The following is a 22,646-nucleotide window of genomic DNA, read 5'->3' as shown; positions in this document are numbered from 1 at the left end:
GGGAAAGTTCTAGACATTGGTCTGGGCAATGATTTCTTGGCTAGGACCCCAAAAGCAAAGGCATCAAAAGCAAAAATAGACAAATGGGATGGCACCCAACTAAACAGCTTCTGCACAGCAAAAGAAACAAAGTGAAGAGAGGCTACAGGATGGGAGAAAATCTCTGTAAACCAAACACCTGATAAGGGGGCTCATATCCAAAAGAAACAAGGAACTCGAGAACAAGAAACGAATATCCCAATTTAAACATGGGCAAAGGACCTGAACATACATTTCTCAAAAGACACATGAAAAAATGTTCAACATCGCTAATCGTGCAGGAAATACAAGTTAGAATCTCAATGAGATACCACCTCACACCTGTTAGAAAGGCTACTACCAAACCATAGGAGATAACAGATGCTCGTGAGGATGTGGAGGAAAGGGAAGCCTTACGTGCTGTCGGTGGGAAGGGAAATGAGCGCAACCATTTTGGAAAATCATATGGCAGTCCCTTAGAACACCAAAAATAGAGGTACCATGTGATCCAGCAACCCCACTTGTGGATGGTATCCACGGGAATTGAAGTCAGCATGCTGAAGTGGTGTCTGCCTCCATGTTCAGTGCAGTGCCATTCACAACAGCTAAGACACGGCAGCAACCCGACTGCCCAGCATCAGATGGATGGATAGGATGGCGTGTCTACACTGTTCAGCCTTAACAAAGATGGACATTCTGTCATTTGTGACAACATGGATGAACCCAGAGGACAATATGCTAAGTGAAATAAGCTAGGCACAGAAAGACGAATACTATATGGTCTGATTTTTATGTGGAATCTGAAAAAGTTGAACTCCTAGAAGCAGAGAGAATGGTGGTCACCAGGAGCTGGAGAGTGGGGGACTAGGGATGGGGAGAGGGGAGACATTGCTCTTAGGGTACAAAGTTCCAGTCAGGAAGAGTAAGCTGAAGGCCCTATTGCACAGCATGGCAAACGTCCCTAACAATAGCACCTTGTCTATTTCACAATTGCTTAAAGAGTACATTTTAAGTGTTCTTTTTTCATTAGCTTGACTGAATCTTTCTACAATGCATATTGTAGAAATCACATTTCTACACATATCACATCAGAACATCATATTGTACCCCATAAATATCTACGGTTATGTTGATTAAAAATTAAAAGAATAACTGGGGAGAAGAGAGGAGAGGGAATGCCGGATGGTTAAAACCAGCCAAGATCCCCTGCAGGGGGTGACCCAGAAACCAAAGGTGAGTAGGAGTGGCCCAGTTTGGGAGGGGAGTGGGCCCTCACTGTGAGATGCCAAGGGGACACTCCTTGGTGAGGTGAAAAGGGGTCGTGCCTCTTCAAAGGGTTCGGATTTTATTCCAAGCAGGGGTGGAGGCGGGATGATCTGGTTCATGTTTCAGAGTGTAAACTGGCCATCCCCGCAGGGCTCAATCACAGAGGCCCCTTCCTGTGGCTCCCCTCCTCTCCTCCCCAGACCTCTCTCGCCTCCCACTTTCCCATGCACCCTCTCCCCTCCTCCTATGCGCTCCCTCCTTCCCACTAACCACTTATCACCTCCACAGCCCTCTCACCTCCGGGCCTCCAGCCTCCTCACCTGGGAGCAGGGCCACATGATGGTGGTAAAAATAACTCCCTTTGACAGTGTGAAGGGGGCAGAGGAAGGAGGGAAGCTGAGCCCCAGCGCTAGGAAGGAGCTCTGGGAGGGTTCTGAGCTCTGGGTCACCCTCGCTTACTGGGGACACAGCAGTCACGGGCTCTACCCCCAAGAGTGCACACCCATTGCTAGCAGCAGTGACTCACACTGGGTGAAGTAGCTCCCAAAGCGGTAAGGACTGGGAGCTGGACTGACTCCCGACACACCCAGTCCCCTCCAAAGCCTGCCACGACCCTCCAGGCTGGGGACGCCCCTGGCCCCTCCCCCAACCCTGCGCTCTGTCCTCAGTTCCCCTGGATGGTATCAGCGATGCTTCTTCACCCCATCTCCGAGGCCGGGTGTGTTCCAGCCCCAGTCCTCAGGCATTTCTCTGAGTCCCCCACTCCCGTCGGGGTCCCCATGGCGGGCACAGCGGCAGCAGGTGGGCGGCCTCCCCGGGTGAGCATGCAGGAGCACGTGACCATCGATGTGAGCCCAGGCCCCATCCGGCCCGTCCGCCTCATCTCCCACTACTTCCCCCACTTTTACCCTTTCACGGAGCCTGCCTTGCACCCTCCGGACCTGCACCCCACAGCGGCGTCCACCATCCACTCTGCACCCCAGCCACAGCCCGACCCAGAGCCAGAGAGAGACTCAGACGACAGCAGTGAGTAGGGGCAGGAGGAGGGGACACCCTGAGCTCAGTCCAGCCAGGAGGGGCATTGGGGTGTCCCTGCCATCTGGCTGTGGAGGGGCAAGGCAGGAGGCATGTGCCATGGGTGGGGGCAGATTGAGCTGAGGTAGGAGGTGACCCTGCCTGCCACCTGCCTTTAGCTGCCCTGGGCACCCTGGAGTTCACACTTCTTTTTGATGCGGACAACAGTGCCCTGCACTGCACGGCTCATCGTGCCAAGGTGAGGATGGGGGTGGGCGTCCCTGGGACAGAGGGTTGGGCCACAGGCCTGTCTCATACCCACTGTCTGTTCCCAGGGCCTCAAGCTGTTGGCCTCAGGCTCCGTGGACACCTATGTCAAAGCCAATCTACTGCCAGGGACCAGCAAGGTGAGGGCAAGCCCCAGGCCCCCACTGCTGCCCTCTGGTGGAACATCCAGCCTGGCTCTGCTTGGCTCCTCCCCACCCCCCAAGGCCTGGGTCCCAGTTGCTGGGATGTGCAAATACCAGGGAGGCAGGGTGGGGGGTTGGAGGATGGTCTTAACCCTAGGAGGCCCTGACCCACCCTGCTTGGGCCCTAGGCCAGCCAGCTTCGGACACGCACCGTTCGGGGCACGAGGGTACCTGTCTGGGAGGAGACACTCACCTATCACAGCTTCACCCGCCAGGATGCTGCGCGCAAGACCCTTAGGTGAGGATCTGGCCTGGGCCACCTGGGGGTGGAGCAGAGGGATGGGGCTGGTCTGGCCAGGTCTGACCTGGGCAGCCACCAGGCTGTGTGTGTGTGAGGACCCATGGCTGTGGCGACGGCGGCGGGCGCCTCCCCTAGGGGAGCTGCAGGTGCCCCTGAGGAAGCTGGTGCCAAACTGAGCCAGGAGCTTTGACATCTATCTGGAGAAGCGGAGGCTGGTGAGTGGGGCTGGAGCACAGGGTGGGGCTGCAGGGGCCAGGAACCTTGTGATGGGAGCTAGAGGGGAGAACTAGGGAGGGGGACCTGGGCAGCATCTGGCCAGGATGACCGGGCTCTCTTCCCTTTCAGGCCAAGAGGCCCAAGAACCTGGACACAGCCCGCGGCATGTCCCTCTATGAGGTGGGTAGGACAGCTGGGCTGAGCAGGGATGAGGGGGCAAGCCTGATGGCAGGGGCGTAGGAGGCTTGGAGGAACCTGAGGCCAGCTCTCACAGGCCCTATGAGCCCTCATTGTCCCAGGGGACAGCCAGGTCCCCAGTGGCAAAGTGAGGGTGACTCCCTCGCCAGGGCAGCCCAGAGGAGCTGTGGGGCACTGGGACAGGCAGACACCTGCCTTGAGGCAGAGGCTGCAACTGGCGGCATTTATCCATGGCCTGAGATGGGAGGCTGGGCAAGGTGGAAGAGCAGACAGACGGGCAGGGCTCCCTGGCTGGGGTCTGGCCCTGAGGGGAGTGTGGGGACCACTCCTGGGGCAGGCTGTTCTAGACAGGCCCTTGTCCGGAGGCAGTGAGGGTGACTGCAGGGGTTTCTTTGATGCCACTGGAGACCAAAGACCTAGCTAGAACCCCTGTGGTCAGTGGGGGAGGCAGCTGGTATGCTGACAACAGGGCCCCCTACCAGCTCCTCCCCAAAGTGCCGGGTGCCCTGCCCTCTGGTTGAACCACAAGTTGCTGCAGCTGTTGATTAGCTAAGCCCAAGTGGCTGAGGCCTACCAAGGTGGCACGGACAGGCCACTTCTCCCAGCGCCAGCCCTGTGTACCCTCTGCCCCAGATCCCAAGCACAACAGCGCCCAGAGCATGGTGGGTGCTCACAGAGCACTCCCGCATTCCTGAGAGCCGCCTGTGAACAAGGTGGCGGGGCTTTCTGCAAATGGAAACCCACCCTGCGGGTGAGAGCAGCGCATCCTCCTGGGGCTTCCTCCCTGAGCCTGTTCAGAAGCACCAGGGCCCAGAGCGTGGCAAAGGACACTCAGAATCTGGTCCCCAGGGAAGTAAGGGGTGAAGAGGGTAGGGTTTTGAAGAGATCTGCTTCTCCTTGGGAAGTGCACATCCTCTCAGAGCCACTTGCCTACAGGGATGGCTACGGGCACCGGATGGGAGACCACCTAGGGAGCTACTGGCATGTCAGCCAGTTCCCTTCCGCTCCGTGACAGACGTATCTGGTCATGTGGTCAGCAAGCCTCGCCTTTGGTCAGGCCCTGGAGGGTACAGCTGACCCATAGGACCGCTTCCACGGCACTGTGCGAGTGGCTGTATTGGGAAATGAAGTCATTGCCCCCGATTTCTTTGGGGCCAGGTTGAGCTTCCCTGCCCAGAGCGTGGAGGCTAAAGGGGGTGGGCTTTGGGCTGGATGGGGGCTGACCTCAGCCTACACCTGCAGGAGGAGGTAGAGACAGAGGTGGCCTGGGAGGAACGTGGGCGTGTCCTGCTGTCACTGTGCTACAGCTCTCAGCGGGGTGGCTTGCTGGTGGGTGTGCTGCGCTGCGCCCACCTGGCCCCCATGGATGCCAATGGTTACTCGGACCCCTTTGTGCGCCTGTGAGTGAATGGGGTGGGCAGGTGGGAGGTGAGGACAAGACGGTGGCTCCTCACCTCTCCAGGGCCACACCTAACCTGCCAATCCTCCCCGATCAGTTTCCTGCATCCAAATGCAGGGAAGAAATCTAAATTCAAGACCAGTGTTCGCAGGAAGACCCTGAACCCCGAGTTCAATGAGGTGAGCCAGGACCAGGCAGGTCCCAGCCAACCCTGGCCTTGACATGCTGAGCCACTTCCCTGCTGAGGCCTGCTTCTTAAGCTTTGGGAGAGCCAAGGCTGCCTCCTTCCTGCCTCTCTGCCTTTCTCCCTGCAGGAATTCTACTCAGGCCCACGGGAGGAGCTGGCCCAGAAGACGCTGCTAGTGTCCGTGTGGGACTACGACCTGGGCACAGCTGATGACTTCATTGGTGAGTGGGAACATGAGGAGCTGGGGTGGGGGCCCAGTAGGCTCCTGGTGGTTCCTGACCCATCCCCCATGGCAGGCGGGGTGCAGCTGGGCAGCCATGCCAGTGGGGAGCGCCTGCGGCACTGGCTTGAGTGCCTGGGCCACAGTGACCACCGCCTGGAGCTATGGCACCCGCTGGACAGCAAGCCTGTCCAGCTCAGCGACTAGCCCATGGGCCCTGTCTACCGCCCCTCCACTATAGCTGCTTGAAGCATCCCCACAAAAATGATGGAGGTTGGGGCTGCCTCACCCATCATGCCCCCCAGTGCCAAGTCAGGTGTTTCCTCTCTCCCCACTTTCACATTCACCCCACCCCAAATCATAGAGCCAAAATAAACATCTCTCTCAAGTCAGACGAGACCCTGTCCTGCCTCTGGCCATGGGCCAGACTGGGCCCTGTTCTCCCCTCCCACCCTTGAGGATCCTGTGCTGGGTAAAGGGTAAAGAGCACAGTCACAGCAGCTGCAGCGGGAGGGTGGGCAGCACTCGCTTTATTGTCCAGCATTCCAGACGGACAGACACAGGACAGCAGGCCAGGGTGGTGGGCTAAGAGGCAGCCTGCCGGGCCTGATGCTGCTGGGCAAACCGCTGCATCCGTTCCTCAAGCTCCGGGCGAAAGTGGCGGATCAGACCCTGGGGTTGGTGGGGGGACTGTGTGAAACAGAGTCCAAAAATCCCCCAACACCCTGGGCCCTTGACGCCACCCACCCTCCGCGCTACGCAGAAGGGCGGTGAATACCTGCACAGGCCAGGCGGCCCCGTCACCCAGAGCACAAATGGTGTGGCCTTCTATCTGCTTGCTGATCTCCCACAGGGAGTCAATCTCGGCCGGCCGGGCGTCCCCCCTCACAAAACGAGCCATCACCTTGTTCATCCAGTCCACACCTGCAGCCACAGCCACAAGAAAGGGCCTGATGATCTCCCCAGCCAGGATGTGGGATGATGCTTGAGGGGTGCAGGCCACATGATGGGGTGGAGGTTAAGTGAAGCTATGGCAAGCAAACCCCCACCCTGCCCGCTGCTCACCCTCGCGGCATGGGGTGCACTGGCCACAGCTCTCGTGCTTATAGAACTCAATGAGGCGGGCGATGGCTTTCACGATGTCCGTCTGGGTGACAAGGGGCAATTAGCAGGCACTCACGGCCAGACAGAAGCCTGGGCCTCAACCCCCTAGTGACAGCCCCTCCCCCAGTTCCAGAAGCTCTTCCCAGCCCACCCAGCATTCTGGCCTCCTCCAGCCTCCCTGGGCCCCCTGTGCTGCCCAGACTCCGGGGTATTCTCCTCAGAGCGGCCTTCCTCCCTCCTCTTCCACCTTGCTTTATCTCAGGCTGCAGGAACTGAGACCTGAGTGCTGGCAAGAGGGTTTTCTGGGAGGCCCAGGGAGGAAGACAGCAACCAGGAGGGCAGGGACCGGGGCTGGTGTGTGAACCCTTACCGAGCGGTCCATGACGATCACCGCAGCTGTGCCCAAGCCTGTCTGTGCCTGCACCAGCGCGTCGAAGTCCATCAGCACCGTCTCACACACAGACTTGGGGATCAGTGGGGTAGACGAGCCGCCAGGAATCACAGCAAGGAGGTTGTCCCAGCCGCCCGTGACACCCCCTGGGGCCCCAAGTCAGTCCCCAAAGGGATGCATGGTCAGGGCTGGGGCCGGCACACCTGCCTAGTCCTGACCCCAGGCCCTTAGTCAGCCCCTAGACCCAGCCCCGTCTCCTGAGCCCTCCCGCCCAGGCTCTCTTCATGGACACCTGCCCACCTACATCCTGGCTGGCCCCAGGCCTTACCAGCATGCTTCTCAATCAGTTCTTTCAAGGGCACAGACATCTCCTCCTCCACAGTGCAAGGGTGGTTGACATGGCCAGAGATGTTGAACAGTTTGGTGCCTGAGTTGCGCTCTCTGCCAAAGCCAGCAAACCAGGTGCCCCCACGGCGGCAGATGGTGGGGGACACTGCCACTGTCTCCACGTTGGCCACAGTTGTGGGGCAGCCAAACACTCCTTTAGGGAAATGGGAAGACAACTGGTGGCTGCTAGGGGGTGGGGCAAGTTTCCTGGCAGGGAGGTGTGTCCCAGGGTCCTGCTCCCATGGCAGAACCCCTGCTCTAATATCCCCTTATCATTCTTATCCCTGCTGGACCCCAAACTCCAGAGATGCCTCATTGCCTTGTTCATCACCATGCCCTTAGCCTGAGAACAGGCACTGTGAAGGTGGAGCCACAGAGCAGCACGGGTGCGGGGGGACCGAGGCAGGAGGAGGGGCTACAGGCAGCCCTGGGGGAGCCTATGTATTGTTGCCAGCCTACTCTTTATCTGGCCCCAGCCAGGAAGGCACTCAGAAATCCATAAGAACAATTCGAAGGGAACCTAGCCAGATCTCGGGTGTCACAGGACACAGTCTGACCCAGGGTTATGCCAGGCCTTACCCACGTCTGCAGGGAAGGGGGGCTTCAGGCGGGGCTTGCCCTGCTTGCCCTCGATGGATTCGATGAGTGCTGTCTCCTCTCCACAGATGTAGGCCCCAGCCCCACGCACCACAAACACGTCAAAATCATAGCCAGAGCCACAGGCATTCTTGCCAATCAGACCTGCCTCATAGGCCTCTCGGATGGCCACCTGCAGGACAAAGGTGTGAGTTTCCCAGCCGACCCCCAGCCCAGGAGTCAGCCTATAACTTCAGGAGTCATGAAGCCCTTGAAGGCCTCCTACGGTGAGGCTCCTAATGCTCCTGGTATAAAAAATTTTGCTAACTTAGTAAAACGAATTGGAAAACTTGACTATAATCCGGAACAGATATGCAAGAAGGAACACATAAGCTGCTTTGCTGCCAGGAAAATAAAAGTGAAGTAGCTATTATCAGGTCTCCTAACTACCCCAGTTTGTAAGGAAAAATAAAAGTCTTTATAAAATTAAAATAAAAATGGGCCGGACGCGGTGGCTCAAGCCTGTAATCCCAGCACTTTGGGAGGCCGAGACGGGCGGATCACGAGGTCAGGAGATCGAGACCATCCTGGCTAACATGGTGAAACCCCATCTCTACTAAAAAATACAAAAAACTAGCCGGGCGAGGTGGCGGGCGCCTGTAGTCCCAGCTACTCGGGAGGCTGAGGCAGGAGAATGGCGTAAGCCCGGGAGGCGGAGCTTGCAGTGAGCTGAGATCCGGCCACTGCACTCCAGCCCGGGCGACAGAGCGAGACTCCGTCTCAAAAAAAAAAAAAAATTAAAATTAAAATGTAATTGCCTATATCCTTATTGCCTTAACCTATTTTATTTTTCTATATTTTCTACAGATATAAGTATTATTCATAGTTCCAAGCAATGAACATAATGTATTTTCTCCAAATAGGAATTGTTTATATTCATAATTATTCAGCTCTCTTGCTAAACACATAGTTCCACTTAGGTTCTTCTTGCTACTTGTTGTTATAATAAATACTATTATTTTGAAGCAAAAAAAAAAAAAAAAAAAAATTATACCAGCAGCATTAGGAGCCCTGGAAGGTGGCTTTGGGAGCCAAGTCCCATTAGGGATGCATGCAAGACTGGCCACCACTCCCCCAGTTCAACCATTGCGAGACCAGGTGCTAACACCTCAGAACAACTGTGCTGGGTGAGGGGTGTATAAGTGCACACTGAGCACCTTCTCATCTGCCCACGTCTCTCCCTGCCCACCTGCAGATTGGAGGCCTCATTGTAGAATTCCCCTCGGATGTAGATATAGGCGGCACGGGCGCCCATGGCCCGGCCCCCCACCAGGCAGCCTTCCACCAGCTTGTGAGGATCATGGCGTATGATCTCCCGGTCCTTGCAGGTGCCTGGCTCCCCCTCGTCTGCGTTCACCACCAGATACTTGGGCCTGCAGGGGCCCACAGGTCAGACAGGCTACAGGGCCACCAGGACTGGGTCTTCAACTCCATGTCACCCCACTCCACCCAGGGAGGCCTCAAAGATGTCTCCTCAGACAGCCAATCCTTCACTGCCCTCCCAACGTCCCAGGGGCTCTGCTTGCTCACCACCAAATGACAGGGAGCTCACTGCCTATTCTATCTTTGGGCAGCTATAACCACAAGAAAGGTCTTCATTCAGCTCATCCAAACATCTCTCCTTGTGTCTGCCCCTGACAGCCAGATTCTGCTCTTGGTGACAAAGAGCATTCCTCAAGCTCTACCACCAAAAGGAGGTAAAGCAGGTGACATTTATCATTTGCTTTATGTGCCAACCAGCGTACAGGCCAAAAGCTGTATGAACATTATCTCTTTAATCCTTGCATGGTATCACTGTACCTATTTACAAAAAAGCAGCTAAGGTTCACAAAGGCCGAGAAATTGCCCACAGCTCTATGATTAGGAGGCAGAGCTAGAATTTGAACAAAGTCTGCCTGAGTCAAAATCATGTGTTAATTCTGCTACGTAAGTCTCCCCTGTGGAAGTCCACAGAGTAAGTCCCATCCATTTAAGGCCCGGGAACATGTGCCCACCTCGTTCATGCTAAGTTTCTAACTAAAGAGCCCAAAGGCCCAGGGAAGCCCCAGTCACCCCTAAGGTCTCTCCCACAGCCACATCTGCCCCACTCCCCAACACACACCTGCCATCTGAGGGCTTATTCATGAAGCTCCACTTGAGGCCAGTGGGGAAGCCAGCGCCTCCGCGGCCCCGCAAACCCGATGTCTTGATCTCACCCAGGATCCAATCGGGCCCCTTCAGCAGGATCTCCTTTGTCTTGTACCAGTCACCTCGACTCAGGGCACCTTTCAGCCTGGACAGAGTAGGGAAGGCAGTGAAGGGGACACCTTGCTCCGGGACCCAACACACGAAGGGCACTGTCTCACCTCCAGTCATGGCGGCCATACAGGTTGGTGAAGATCCGGTCTTCATCCTTCAGCGAGCCAAATGAGGTTTTCTTGGGTGCTGTCTGGGGAGACAGAGGGTCAGGAGGCCCAGCAGCACTCTGGGGCCATGAGGGATTGGGCCAGAAGCTACAGAATCTTGGGTCTCCCTATTTAGGAGGGGCTGGGCTAGGGCTAGGGGAGCATCCATAGCATCACAGCTACCACTGCCACTTAGTAACCTTTTTTTTTTTTGAGACAGACTCTTGCTCTGTTGCCCAGGCTGGAGTGCAGTGGCATAATCTCAGCTCACTGCAACCTCCACCTCCCAAGTGCAAGTGATTCTTGTGCCTCAGCCTCCGGATAGCTGGGATCACAGGCATTCAACACCACGCCCGGGTAAATTTTGCACTTTTAGTAGAGATGGGGTCTCACCATATTGGCCAGGCTGGTCTCCTGACCTCAAGCGATCCGCCCGCCTCAGCCTCCCAAAGTACTGGGATTACAGGCGTGAGCCACCGCGCCCAGCCATTAGTAAGCATTTTGTTTAGCAGATACTGGATGGAAGCACTTTACATTCAAAATCCCATTTAATCCTCATAATAACTCTGATAGGAACGATTTTCTCTATTTCACAGAGGAGAAAACTGAGGCTCGGAGCAAAAGGAACTTATGGAACGTCTCACAGTCAAAAGCAGCAGGTCGAATTTAGCCCAGGTCTGTCGGTAGCCAAAGCCCACACCTGCATCACGGCACCGCACCGCCCCACAAGCCCAGTGTGGTGGCATGGCCCTTTCCTGGCCTGGCTTTGGGTAGGCCAGGGGCCTTTTATATTCCTAACTCGGCCGAAGAGGCGAAATGTGTTTACTGATGGAAAAGAAATGCCTCCCTAACACACACATGATGGAGCGGCTCACTTAGGATGAAAATGAGGAGCCCCACGACCCAGTGGACAGCGCCCCAGCTAAGGGCGATGGGATTCCCATCCGTGTGAGAGCACTTTTCAGCCACTTCAGGGTGCAGAGCAGTGGACAGGAAATCAGGAGGTGCGCATCCCTAAATGGGGCAATGACCCCTTCACGCCCTACAAGGCTGTAACAAGGCAGGAATGAAAACAAGGGCGCTTCATAACCTGCAAAACTTCCGCCAGGCCGAGGACTGTGAAACAAGGGAAGCCAGCAAGGCGGCGGGCCAAGGGAGTCGGCCCCGCGATAGGACCCGTTCCCCCACTTCAACCAGGCCGGAGCGGGAGTCTTCCCTCCTGGTCTGGGGAGAAGGGCTCTCTAGCGGCCACTACAGACCCCAGGGACTGCTCGTGCACAGGCGCGGCCGCGACACCGGGCCCCGAAAACCCCTGGCCCCAGCCAGGCCGGGCCTCACCGTGTCGCCGCTGAAACGCACAGATACCCGCGAGGGGAGCGACCCGCCGAGCAGCCGCCGTGCTACCAGCATCGCGGGGTGCCAGCTGGGTCACCTCAGGCTGTCACCTTCACAGCACTCAGGCTGAGGAACTGGCGCGATAGAAACGCTAGGTGGCGCACAGGAAAGACGTCACGCTCCCGACGCCGGCGCCGCGCACTGGCATCGCTGCGCCCCTTCCGCTTCGCCCGCGGCCCCGCCTCCTCGGGGGAGAGCGGAGAGGCCAATGCCTTGGCGCCGGGGCTTCTGGGAGATGTGGTCCCGCCGGCCTAGGGCCCGCCTTCCTTTCTCCGCCGGGCTGGCATTTATTGGCGGTGTCCCCACCGCTCTTTCGCTCCTTGCTTAGCCCGCTTCACTTCGTGGCCTACGCCCGCTGGCTCCCAGCCTTTCATGCCACGAGTAAACAAAACTTGCATGTCGCCTTCTGCTGGGTCCTGGTGTGTTCCACTTTCTATAGATTTGACGTTTAGTGTGCGCCTGCTGTATGCATCGGTGTATCATGGGAGGAAGGAAAAGTCAGGCAGGCCACAGCCCAATCCTCATGACTACGTTGCAGTTATTCTGCCCAGTCTGAGCCCTGCCAGACTGTGGACTTCTCCACCCCGGGCGTCCCTGTGCTTGGGGAAGGACTGAAGACTCCAAGTCAGGGGATTGTTCGCAGAGGTCTCCCAGGAGAGCCTCTCACAGAGTCCTAGGCTGGGGTGAGGCAGAGAGGATGCAGATGGTCAGTGCATGGCACATCCTCTTGCTGGCGCAGCTGTGTGGGCGGCAAGCCACCCAGGTGCCGAAGTAAGAGACCGAGGGCACGAGCTGTTCCAGTATAATAAAATATATAAAATAAGAATCGTTATACTAGATATAGATTATAGATGTGATTATGTATGAATATCATTAATCATTAGTTTGTTGTAATTACTCTTTATTCCAATATTATAATAATCTTCGCTCTACAATCATAACCTAGAAAAAACCAGGCCATACAGACATAGGAGCTGAAGGAACATAGAAGTGACCAGGAGACAAGAGTGTGAGCCCTCTGTCACGCCCAGACAGGGCCACTAGAGGTCTCTTTGGTCTAGCAGTAATGCCAGCATCTGGGAAGACGCCCGTAGCCAAGTGGACCGTGGTCTAGAAGTAGTGTCAGTGCCAAGGAAAAACACCCGCTAGTTAGCAGAAGGGGAAAGGAAGACTGACCAGGAAAGGGAGTCTCCCTTTCCCCGGGGGGAGTTTAGAGAACACTCCTCCACCTCTTGTGGAGGGCCTGACATCAGTCAGGCCCGCCCGCAGTTATCCGGAGGCCTAACCGTCTCCCTGTGATGCTGTGCTTCAGTGGTCACGCTCCTAGTCCGCCTTCATGTTCCATCCTGTACACCTGGCTCTGCCTTTTAGATAGCAGTAGCAAAATCAATGAAAGTACTAAAAGTCTCTAATATGCAGAAATAATGATGTAAGCTGTCTCTCTCTCTCTCTCTCTGCCTTGGCTGCCAGGCAGGGAAGGGCCCCCTGTCCAGTGGACACGTGACCCACATGACCTTACCTATCATTGAGATGGCTCACACTCCTTACCCTGCCCCTTTGTCTTGTATCCAATAAATATCAGCGCAGCCTGGAATTCGGGGCCACTACCAGTCTCCGCATCTTGGCGGTAGTGGTCCCCTGGGCCCAGCTGTCTTTTCTTTCATCTCTTTGCCTTGTGTCTTCATTTCTACAACATCTCGTCTCCGCACACGGAGAGAAAAACCCACCGACCCTGTGGGGCTGGTCCCTACACCGCTGAGTTCTCTCAGCCCTTTTCAGGAGAGTCCAGCACTTTGTGCTTCTGCCCAAAATCCTGGCATGGGTCCCTGCTGCCTTTGGAATCAGCCACTGGTCCAGGATTTAAGGGGTTTGCAACCCCGTCCTTCGCCAGGGTCATCACGCCCAGGCCACTGCAGTGAACCCCACCCCCGTCCCCCGAGACCCCTTCCTGCCATCATTAGACTTTAGGGCGTTTGTGTCGCTGTCACCCTCCCTCGGTTTTTCCCTGACCTGGGGAGGTCCCTTTGTCCTTTGCCTTCCCAGGAGGACTTGGAAGCCTGATGAACTCATCTTTTTCAGTTTCCTGGAACCCTCTGCTCTGGTCCTCATGATGAGAGTGACCTTTCTGGCTTGTTCTCCTCAGCTGTTTTCCAGTCCTCATGGGAGGAACCATCTCTGTTCTTTTGTGCTGTAATCATCCTTTCTGATCTCTCTAAAATGTGCTATTCACAAAACTCCTTTGCAGCTATTTTTCTCACATACCCCACAGCAGCCCAACAAGGTGTTCACTCCATTTTGTCCATGAAAAAACTGAGGCTCAGGGGGATTTTATCCTTTGTCTGTGGGCATGAAGCTGCTGAGTGGTGGAGCTGGACTGGAATCTAGGCCTTTCTTCCCTCCCACAGTGCCCCGCACAGAAAAACCCACAGAACCACTGACGTGCATGTGACAGTCACTGTGGACGTCAGTGACATTCCCAAGAGAGGCACCAAGAGCATCTCTCCCCTGTCTGAGGTTTCCCAGACAGGTAGGGTAGTATCAGGCCCAGAGCCCAGGAGTCCTGGCTGCCAGCCCCAGGCCCCCTCTCTTGGGCAAGGAAAGAGGTTGCCTGGGCAAAGCTGGGGATTACACAGCTAATCCGGGCTCAGACCTGAGTCCTCGGATCCCTCCCTTTGGGGCAGAAGAAGGGGGGCAGGTTGGAGCCAGGGGGTGGATTCCTTCCTCATCTCTCTCTAACTGGGTCAAAGGAATACAGGCTGAGGGAGAGGCAGGTTGGGGATGCTGGGGACAGGAGATGCTGGGCATGGGGGGATGGGAAATGGAGAGTGAGGGGCAGGATCCTCTGTTCATTCAGTGGCAGGCTCTGTGCCAAGCACTTGCCATATGTTACCTCCTTAATCCTCCAAAACTCCAGCCTCAGGAATGATGAGCCCTGTTTTCAGAAGCAGAGTGTCAGCATGGCTGAGTAGCCCGCCTAGGATGACACAACTGCCAGAACTCGGCCTGAGGTCTCCTAATGACAAATCCCCCACTGGTCCCCACCCACTGGAGCACCTGCTTGCCAGGCTCCTCAAGTGAAGAAGGAGATCCACTCCGATGTCGTCTTCCAGGAGCCTCCTCTGCAGCGTCTCAGGTCCTGGCTCTCACCTCCTCAGCACCCATCCCATCCTGTGTCACTCTGTGTATCAGCCTCCCCCACCAGCCTCCAAGCCACAAGCCACGGGGTATCAAGGGCTTGTTCCTGTTCCACTGATCCCACATCCACTGTGTCTATCTGGTCAACTTTACCTTCCAAACATTCCCAGCACAGTGAGAGATGGCTGTGGCCCTGTCATCTCTCACCTGAAATTAACAGTATGTCCTTGGGGTCTCCCACCCTCACATTTTGGCTTCTCCAGCCCCTTCTCTGCAAACATGGAACACTGGGATTATTATAAATCTCAGACTCGTTTTGCCCCTTTCCTGCCTGAGAGTTTTTGTGGTTCCCCACTGCCCTCAGAACAAAGCTCAAGACCCTTTGGCCTGGCATTCAGAGTCCTTTGTGGCTGCTACCTGTTGACCTCCCCAGTTCCAGCTCCTTTGGTTTTGCCTATACAAGCTGGATCTGCACCAGAGGATCTGTCTTCCTCCCTACTTGGCCCTACTCCTCCCAGGAGCCCTTTGGACATCACCTCCCCCAGGAAGCTTTCTGCAACCACCCTACAACCATCCCTATAAACTTTATAAAACCAATTAGGGAAGAAGTAGGAGGGAAAGATGAAAATAAACCAAGCCTTCAGCACACTCAGCATTCATCATGAGGTCAGCTGCTCTCTAACCTGCTTCCTCATGGCTGTTTGGTGCCTGTTGTCCCGGGGTCACAAAGACCCTAGATTATAGCTGCCCTTAACTGCTGTATAAATAACAACTTGAACATGAAATGTTAAATTTTCCTTTTGAAATATTCCTCCAGGTCCTGCATGCTGATAAAACTACTGACTCAGCTGGTCCCCATGAAGAGCTGGCTCACCTAAGGATGCAGTTTCCATTCCCAACTATTTCATGCCCCTTGCTCGGATAATCAACAATCCCAAATATCCAGCCCTTTACCCTCCACAATCTCCTTAAAAAACCCAGCTCAAAACTCCTTGGGGAGATGGATTTGAAGGTCTCTTCCCATCTCCAGACTTGGTGCCTGCAATCATTAAACTCTTTCTCTGCTGCAAACCCTGCTATCTCAGTGTAATTGGTCTGTTACTGCATACATATGGGCATACAAACCTGCTAGTTCTACAACAACCCCATGCAACTATTTTGAGCATCTATTGTCAGGCCCAGTGTGAGAAAGGCATGATCAGATCTTCCCCAACCCCCAGCACAGAGCTTCTCAAGGGAAGGACTTACTCAATATTGTAATCAAATATTATATTTGGAAAATGAAAAACATCAATTTTTTCCTGCATTTGAAATTGAATACCAAAAAAGCAAGAAGAAAGTAATAACATATTATGACCGTCCTGACAATACCTGTTACTGTTTCTATGTGATTTTTTAAAAAGATATTTATTTATTGACATAGAGTCTCGCTCTTGTCACCCAGGCCAGAGTGCAGTGGTACAATCCGTTTGCTGTAAACTCCGCCTCCTGGGTTCAAGCGATTCTCCTGCCTCAGCCTCCCAAGTAGCTGGGATTACAGGTGCACACCACCACACAGGCTAATTTTTGTATTTTTAGTAGAGACAGGATTTCACCATGTTGACCAGGCTGGTCTCAAACTCCTGACCTCAGGTGATCCACCCACCACAGCCTCCCAAAGTGCTAGGATTATAGGCATGAGCCACTGTGCCCGGCCGGTTTTCTAGGTGAGTTTAAAACACTTCACGGTAGCATATTAATACACTGGTTCTTAAAAGTTTAGACCTTTACCAAAAAACTATAAAGTCCCCTCCTGCCATCTTGGAGCCAAATGCTGTTGAATCTGATATAATCTTCCAATCCTTTTAAAAAATTACTTTACTTGTGCATATATTTACCCACAGAAAATATGAGTGTTTGGTGATTTTTATTTGCAGTAATGGCATTTTGTACGTTTGGTTTAAGACGGGTCTCACTCTGTCACCTAGGCTGGGGTGCAGTGGCAAGATCATGGCTCACTGCAGCCTTGACCCCCCAGCCTCAAGTGATCCTCCCGCCTCACCCTCCTGAGTAGCTGGAGCCAAAGATGTGCATCACCATACCGGGCTAGGTTTTTAAAATTTGTATATACAAGGACTCTCTATGTTGCCCAGGCTGGTCTCGAACTCCTGGGCTTAAGTGATCCTCTGGTCTTTGCCTCCCAAAGTACTGGGAATACAGGCATGAGCTGCTGCACCCAGCCTAGTATTTCGACGTAATGAGTCTACACCTTGCTTTTTTCATTCAACACAATGTTTTTGAGATTAGTCCACGCTGGCACAAATAGATTTAGAAACATGATTATCTTCAAGTGACATCAAAGCTTCAAGGTTAAGGGCTTGGATTCAAAATCCTGCTTCTGTCACTTCCTACCAGTGAGATTTTATGACCCCTGCTTCAGTTTCCTCAAGTGGAAAATGAGGATAACATATACCCTAAAGGAGTGATTGTTAGAGTTACTGAGAAAGTGAATGAGGTGCTTGTAAAGTGCTCAGAGCCATGCCTGACACACAGCAAATGTCCCAAGAGTGTTTAACTCCGTGCACAGAATTCTAAATGAATTCAGAGAAGAACCATGTCTTTACAATCATGCATCTTCCCATCCAGGGAATGAGCACTCCCATTGTTTCAGATCTTTTAGCTCCTTCCCTAAAGATTTAGAATTAGTTTTTAATTCTGTACTTTTTTAGTGCAGGAATTTTCTGTGATATGTTTGTGGTTTTATATTTTTGTCATCCCTTTTCTGATTACATTTCTAATTGGCTGTTGCTTGTGAATGGAATATTATCGATTTTCCTTTTTGATATTGTATTGAGATCACTTAATGGACTCTGCTTTTACAAAAGTTTATCCAGGCCAGGTGTGGCAGCTCACGCCTGTAACCCTAGCACTTTGGGAGGCTGAGGCAGGAGGATTGCTTGAACCCAGGAGTACAAGACCAGCCCTGGCAACAGAGTGAGATCCCATCTCTACAAAAAAAAAAAAAAAAAAAAAAAAAAAGTGAAAACTTAGCCAGCCGTGGTGGTGCACACCTATAATCCCAGCTCCTTGGGATGCTAAGGCGGGAAGATGGTTTGAGCCTGGGAAGGTGAGACTACAGTAAGCCATGACAGCACTACTGCGCTCCAGCTTGGATGAGACAGCGAGACCCTGTCTCAAAATCAAAACAAAGAAAACTAACTAAATAAATGATTTTTATTTTATTTTATTTGTTTATTATTTATTTATTTTGGCGGGGAGGGGAGTGGAGATGGAGTCTTGCTCTGTCGCCCAGGCTGGAGTACAGTAGCGCGATCTTGGCTTGCCCGAATAGCTGGGACTACAGGCGCCCGCCACCACACCCGGCTAATTTTTTTTGTATTTTTAGTAGAGACGGGGTTTCACCGTGTTAGCCAGGGTAGTCTCGATCTCCTGACCTCATGATCCATCCGCCTCGGCCTCCCAAAGTGCTGGGATTACAGGCGTGAGCCACTGCGCCCGGCCAATAAATGATTTTTAAAAGGCTACATCAGCGTAGTGTGGGAAGTAAAAAATAAAATAAATAAAATGGTACCCAGTCAAGCTTTTCTTGTTTTGTTCTTGTTGTAGCTGTTGTTTTTTGAGACAGGGTCTCACTCCATCACATAGGTTGGAGTGCAGTGGCATGATCACAGCTCACCACAGCCTTGCCCTCCCAGGCTGAGGTGATTCTCCCACCTCAGCCTCCCAAAGTGCTGAGACTGTAAACCTGAGTCACTGCGCCTGGCCTGCTTTTCTGTTTTCTCTGCTGGTGATCAGAGTCTCATCAGGCTGGTCTCGAATTCCTGACCTCAGGTGATCCACCTGCGTTGGCCTCCCAAAGTGCTGGAATTACAGGCGTAAGCCACTGTTGAGAAACAGTAAGGATAGTGTCTCTTCCTTTCTAATATCAGATGTCTTGTTTCCTTTCATTATTGCACCAACTAAAAACTTCAGGATAAGGCTGAATAGTGGTGATAGCAAGCTTCCTTATCTGGGGTGTGACTTTAATGCAAATGTGTAAAGGTTTGATATTATAAACCAAAAGGAAAATTCTAAGCCCCTCACCCATCTGAGTGGACCCCTCCTCTCAGCAAGGGCTTTCCAAAGTTAACCTGAAAAGCTAGTTCAGGCCACAATGAAAAAGGGAGCTGGACATGCCTCATTACACCCTCCTCTCTTTCGGAATTACTGATAGAACAGACTCTTACGTCTGACAAGGAACATTGATGATCTATTCTCTCCGAAGCCTGCTACCTAGAGGCTTTATCTACATGATAAAACTTTGGTCTCCACAACCCCTTTGTAACCTAGACATTCCTTTCTTTTGATCACTCCTTCAACTGATTGCCAGTCAGAAAAATCTTTGAATCCACCTAGTACCTGGAAGCAGCCCCCAACCTGCTTCCTATGTTTGGAATCTTACATGTATTGATTGATGTCTTATGTCTCCCTAAAATGTATAAAATTAAGATGTGGCCCAACAACCTTGGGCACATGTTCTCAGGATCTCCTGAGGGCTGTGTCACAGACCACCAGTCACTCACATTCAACTTAGAATAAATATCGGCTGGGCACAGCGGCTCATGCCTATAATCCCAGCACTTTGGGAAGCTGAGGCAGGCAGATCTCCTGAGGTCAGGAGTTCAAGACCAGCCTGGCCAACATCGTGAAACCCCGTCTCTACTAAAAATACAAAAAATTAGCCAGGCGTGGTGGTGCATGCCTGTAATCTCAGCTACTGGGGAGGCTGAGGCAGGAGAAGTGTTTGAACCTGGAGGCAGAGGTTGCAGTGAGCCGAGATCATGCCATTGCACTCCAGCCTGGGCAACAGAGCAAAACTCTGTCCAAAAAAAAAAATACATCTCTTCAAATATTGTACAGAGTTTGACTCTTTTTGTTGACAATATTAAGGTCCTCAGTTCTACTTAAAAAAATTTTTTTAATGTCTTTTCATATCAAATGCCTTAGGCCAGAAGTTTTTCACTGGATGCTCAGAAACAGAATTCCTGTGAGTGGGTTTCTGATTATATTCCCGCTAACTAGTAGTAGCTACTTGTGAAAAATAAAATAAAGACAGAGTGACTGCAGAAAAGAACTGTCAATCCAGGTGCAAAGGGAGAAGAAATTCTCAACAATAACACTTTAAACCTTATTAGATAAAGCTGGCAGCTGGAAACATTCACCAGTCTCTGGTTTATTCTCTTCTCTGACATCCTTTTTTTTTTTCACCCTCCCAAGTAGCTGGGATTACAGGTGCATGCCACCACCTCCAGCTAATTTTGTATTTTTAGTAGAGACAGGGTTTCACCATATTAGTCAGGCTGGTCTCGAATTCCTGACCTCAGGTGATCCACCTGCCTTGGCCTCCCAAAGTGTTGGAATTACAGGCGTGAGCCACCGTACCTGACCTCTGACATCTTTTATTGTCCTCTTCTGCTATACGTCTTCTCCCCCAGTCACCCAGAGGTTTCCTTCATGACACCCACTGCATTCTTAAGAAAGTACCTTTAGCTTCCAAATGGCTTGCTTAAAAACTGGGTTTGTAGGCTGGGCGCGGTGGCTCATGCCTGTAATCCCAGCACTTTGGGAGGCCGAGGCGGGTGGATCACGAGGTCAGGAGATTGAGACCATCCTGGCCAACATGGGGAAACCCCATCTCTACTAAAAACACAAAAATGAGCCGGGTGTGGTGGTGTGCGCCTGTAATCCCAGCTACTCAGGAGACTGAAGCAGGAATCACTTGAACCAGGGAGCTGGAGGTTGCAGTGAGCCGAGATGCAGCCACTGCACCCCAGGCTGGTGACAGAGCAAGACTCCTCTTAAAAAACAAAACTGAGTTGTGGGTAATTGTAGTTCAGGGCTATAAAATTCCATTTGCCCTAACTGATCTGGGTGTGGCTTGCCTGGTTGCTAAGAGGCATCTTGGAAACGGGCCTCTCCTCCTATTGGGCATGAAGGTAAAACATGCTGAGAACTCTGGCCTATTTATCTTTAAACAATTAGTGTGTGTGACAATCGTCATAGGAACCAGTAAGTAAGAGGTTTGCTGAGGCTTTTGGCAGAGACCATGATTATGTTATGAAAACTCCCTTTGAAAAAAATAAAAATAAAGTAAAACAAAAGAAAAAAAAAGAAAACTCCCTTTGAGAACACAGTTCTATCATGAAGGTGTGCTGAGTTTCATGGAAGGCTTTTTCTGCATCTGAGATGATGTTGCTTTTCTTCTTTAATCTGTGGTTAATCACATCAATCATTTTTCTAATCTGTTGACCTAACAGGGCGGCAGAGTGCAGTGGCCGAGAACACAGAAGGAGGCCTCTCTGGACTTAATTTTGGATTCTTCCACTGAATCAGCTGCGTGTCATGGAGCAAGTTCCTTGACCTCTCTCTGTTTCAAGGTGGTGGTGTGACGATTACATGTTTTCATCTCCATGTAAGTGCTTGCTATTCTTATTTTTTCTTATTCTGGGTATAAACACCAATTGGTCATGATGTAATATGATTTCACTGTCCTGCTGCATTTGTTTTGCTAACATTTTACTCAGTTTTTACACCAGTGCTCACAAGAGAGAGTAGCCTCTAGTTTTACTTTCTTTGGGGCATATTGTTCAGTTTTGTTCAAGATTATGCTAGCCCCTTAAAATGAGGTAGGCCACTTCTCATCTTTTCCCACATATTGGAAGAGTTTGCTCAGGTTAAAAATTATCTATTTCCTGAAGCATGTCTATAACTTATTGTAAAGCTATCTGGAGCTGGGACCTCTGCTTGGGGTGATCGAAACACTATTTCCATTTCTTTTCTTTTCTTCTTCTTTTTTTTTTTTTTTTTTTTTGAGATGGAGTCTCGCTCTGTCGCCCAGACTGAGTGCAGTGGCACAGTCTCGGCTCACTGCAACCTCCGCCTCCCAGGTTCAAGCAATTCTCCTGCCTCAGCCTCCTGAGTAGCTGGGACTACAGGCAGGTGCCACCACACCCGGCTAATATTTTGTATTTTTGGTAGAGATGGGGTTTCACCGTGTTAGCCAGAATGGTCTCGATCTCCTTGCCTCATGATCCGCCCGCCTCAGCCTCCCAAAGTGTTGGGATTACAGGCGTGAGCCACCATGCCTGGCCTCCATTTCTTTTATGGTTATTTATCTATTTCCTTGAGCCAATTTTGATCACTTATAAAGAAAGTTTTCTTGATGAATTGTTAATTTTTGTATTTTATTTGATTTTGTTTTTAGTTTTTTGAGACAGAGTTTTGCTCTATCACACAGGCTGGAGTGCAGTGGTGCGATCTTGGCTCATCGCAACCTCCACCACTGGGGTTCAAGTGATTCTCGTGCCTCAGCCTCCTTAGTAGCTGGGATTACAGGTGTGCACCACCACACCTGGCTAATTTTTGTGTTTTCAGTAGAAATGGGGTTTTACCATGTTAGCCAGGCTGGTGTCAAATTCTTGGCCTCAAGTGATCCACCCGCCTTGGCCTCCCAAAGTGCTGGGATAACAGGCGTGAGCCACCGAACCTGGCCAAATTGTTACTTTTTCTCAAACTCGTGACCTCTCAGCTCACTCATGTGCCACCACGCCCAGCTAATTTTTTTTTTTTTCTTTTTTTTTTTTTAGTAGACACGGGGGTTTTCCATGTTGGCCAGGCTGGTCTCGAACTCCTGATCTCAGGTGATCTGCTCACCTTGGCCTCCCAAAGTGTTGGGATTACAGGCATGAGCCACTGCGCCTGGACATATACTATGTTTTTGTTTTCACTTCATATTCAGGAAGGGGGATAGAGATATTAATTAGCTTTTGCTTGGACATGAAATTTAGGTATGATCTAAAAATTTAAGAGTGACCACTAAAGATAAAAGTAAAATTTGTAACTTCCAATAGTATGGGGAGAAGAGACTAGAACAAAAAAACTCAATTCAATTGAAGACAGGAAAACAGAGTAAAGAAGAAATACAGGGAAAGAATGCTAAATAGGAA

The 22,646-nt window shown here is 52.0% G+C and overlaps 2 protein-coding genes, 1 long non-coding RNA gene and 1 pseudogene across 3 annotated transcripts in view; 3 read left to right on the top strand and 1 right to left on the bottom strand.

Moving 5' to 3' along the window:
* Positions 1 to 82: 82 nt before the first annotated feature.
* Positions 83 to 5,616, top strand: LOC108518680 (double C2-like domain-containing protein gamma). Its single transcript, XM_017857244.1, is given in 11 exon segments — positions 83 to 1,251; positions 1,953 to 2,310; positions 2,478 to 2,557; positions 2,634 to 2,705; positions 2,897 to 3,006; positions 3,089 to 3,224; positions 3,355 to 3,405; positions 4,666 to 4,823; positions 4,920 to 5,001; positions 5,137 to 5,230; positions 5,306 to 5,616. Coding segments are annotated over 11 exon segments (1,323 nt in total). The 5' UTR covers positions 83 to 1,200; the 3' UTR covers positions 5,437 to 5,616.
* A 122-nt stretch (positions 5,617 to 5,738) lies between these two features.
* Positions 5,739 to 11,689, bottom strand: NDUFV1 (NADH:ubiquinone oxidoreductase core subunit V1). The gene is made up of 10 exons (XM_017857243.1): positions 11,470 to 11,689; positions 10,093 to 10,175; positions 9,849 to 10,019; positions 8,937 to 9,120; positions 7,691 to 7,880; positions 7,053 to 7,265; positions 6,704 to 6,870; positions 6,295 to 6,376; positions 6,008 to 6,153; positions 5,739 to 5,901 (listed from the first exon to the last, which is right to left on the bottom strand). The coding sequence occupies exons 1-10, from the start codon at positions 11,539 to 11,541 to the stop codon at positions 5,815 to 5,817; spliced, it is 1,395 nt and encodes a 464-aa protein (XP_017712732.1). The 5' UTR covers positions 11,542 to 11,689; the 3' UTR covers positions 5,739 to 5,814.
* Positions 11,690 to 14,505: 2,816 nt separating this feature from the next.
* Positions 14,506 to 15,262, top strand: LOC108518674 (uncharacterized protein C11orf72-like; annotated as a pseudogene).
* A 5,451-nt stretch (positions 15,263 to 20,713) lies between these two features.
* Positions 20,714 to 22,646, top strand: part of LOC108518646 (uncharacterized) — a 7,238-nt gene continuing 5,305 nt past the window's right edge. Inside the window, exons 1-2 of the long non-coding RNA XR_001882441.1 lie at positions 20,714 to 20,847; positions 20,958 to 21,112. This is a non-coding gene — a long non-coding RNA (uncharacterized LOC108518646). The remainder of the gene's footprint in view (positions 20,848 to 20,957; positions 21,113 to 22,646) is intronic.

This window comes from Rhinopithecus bieti, unplaced genomic scaffold (genome assembly GCF_001698545.2).
Source record: "Rhinopithecus bieti isolate Rb0 unplaced genomic scaffold, ASM169854v2 scaffold_44159, whole genome shotgun sequence".
Classification (NCBI taxonomy): Eukaryota; Metazoa; Chordata; class Mammalia; order Primates; family Cercopithecidae; genus Rhinopithecus; species Rhinopithecus bieti.
This window is presented reverse-complemented; position numbering and strand designations above follow the sequence as displayed.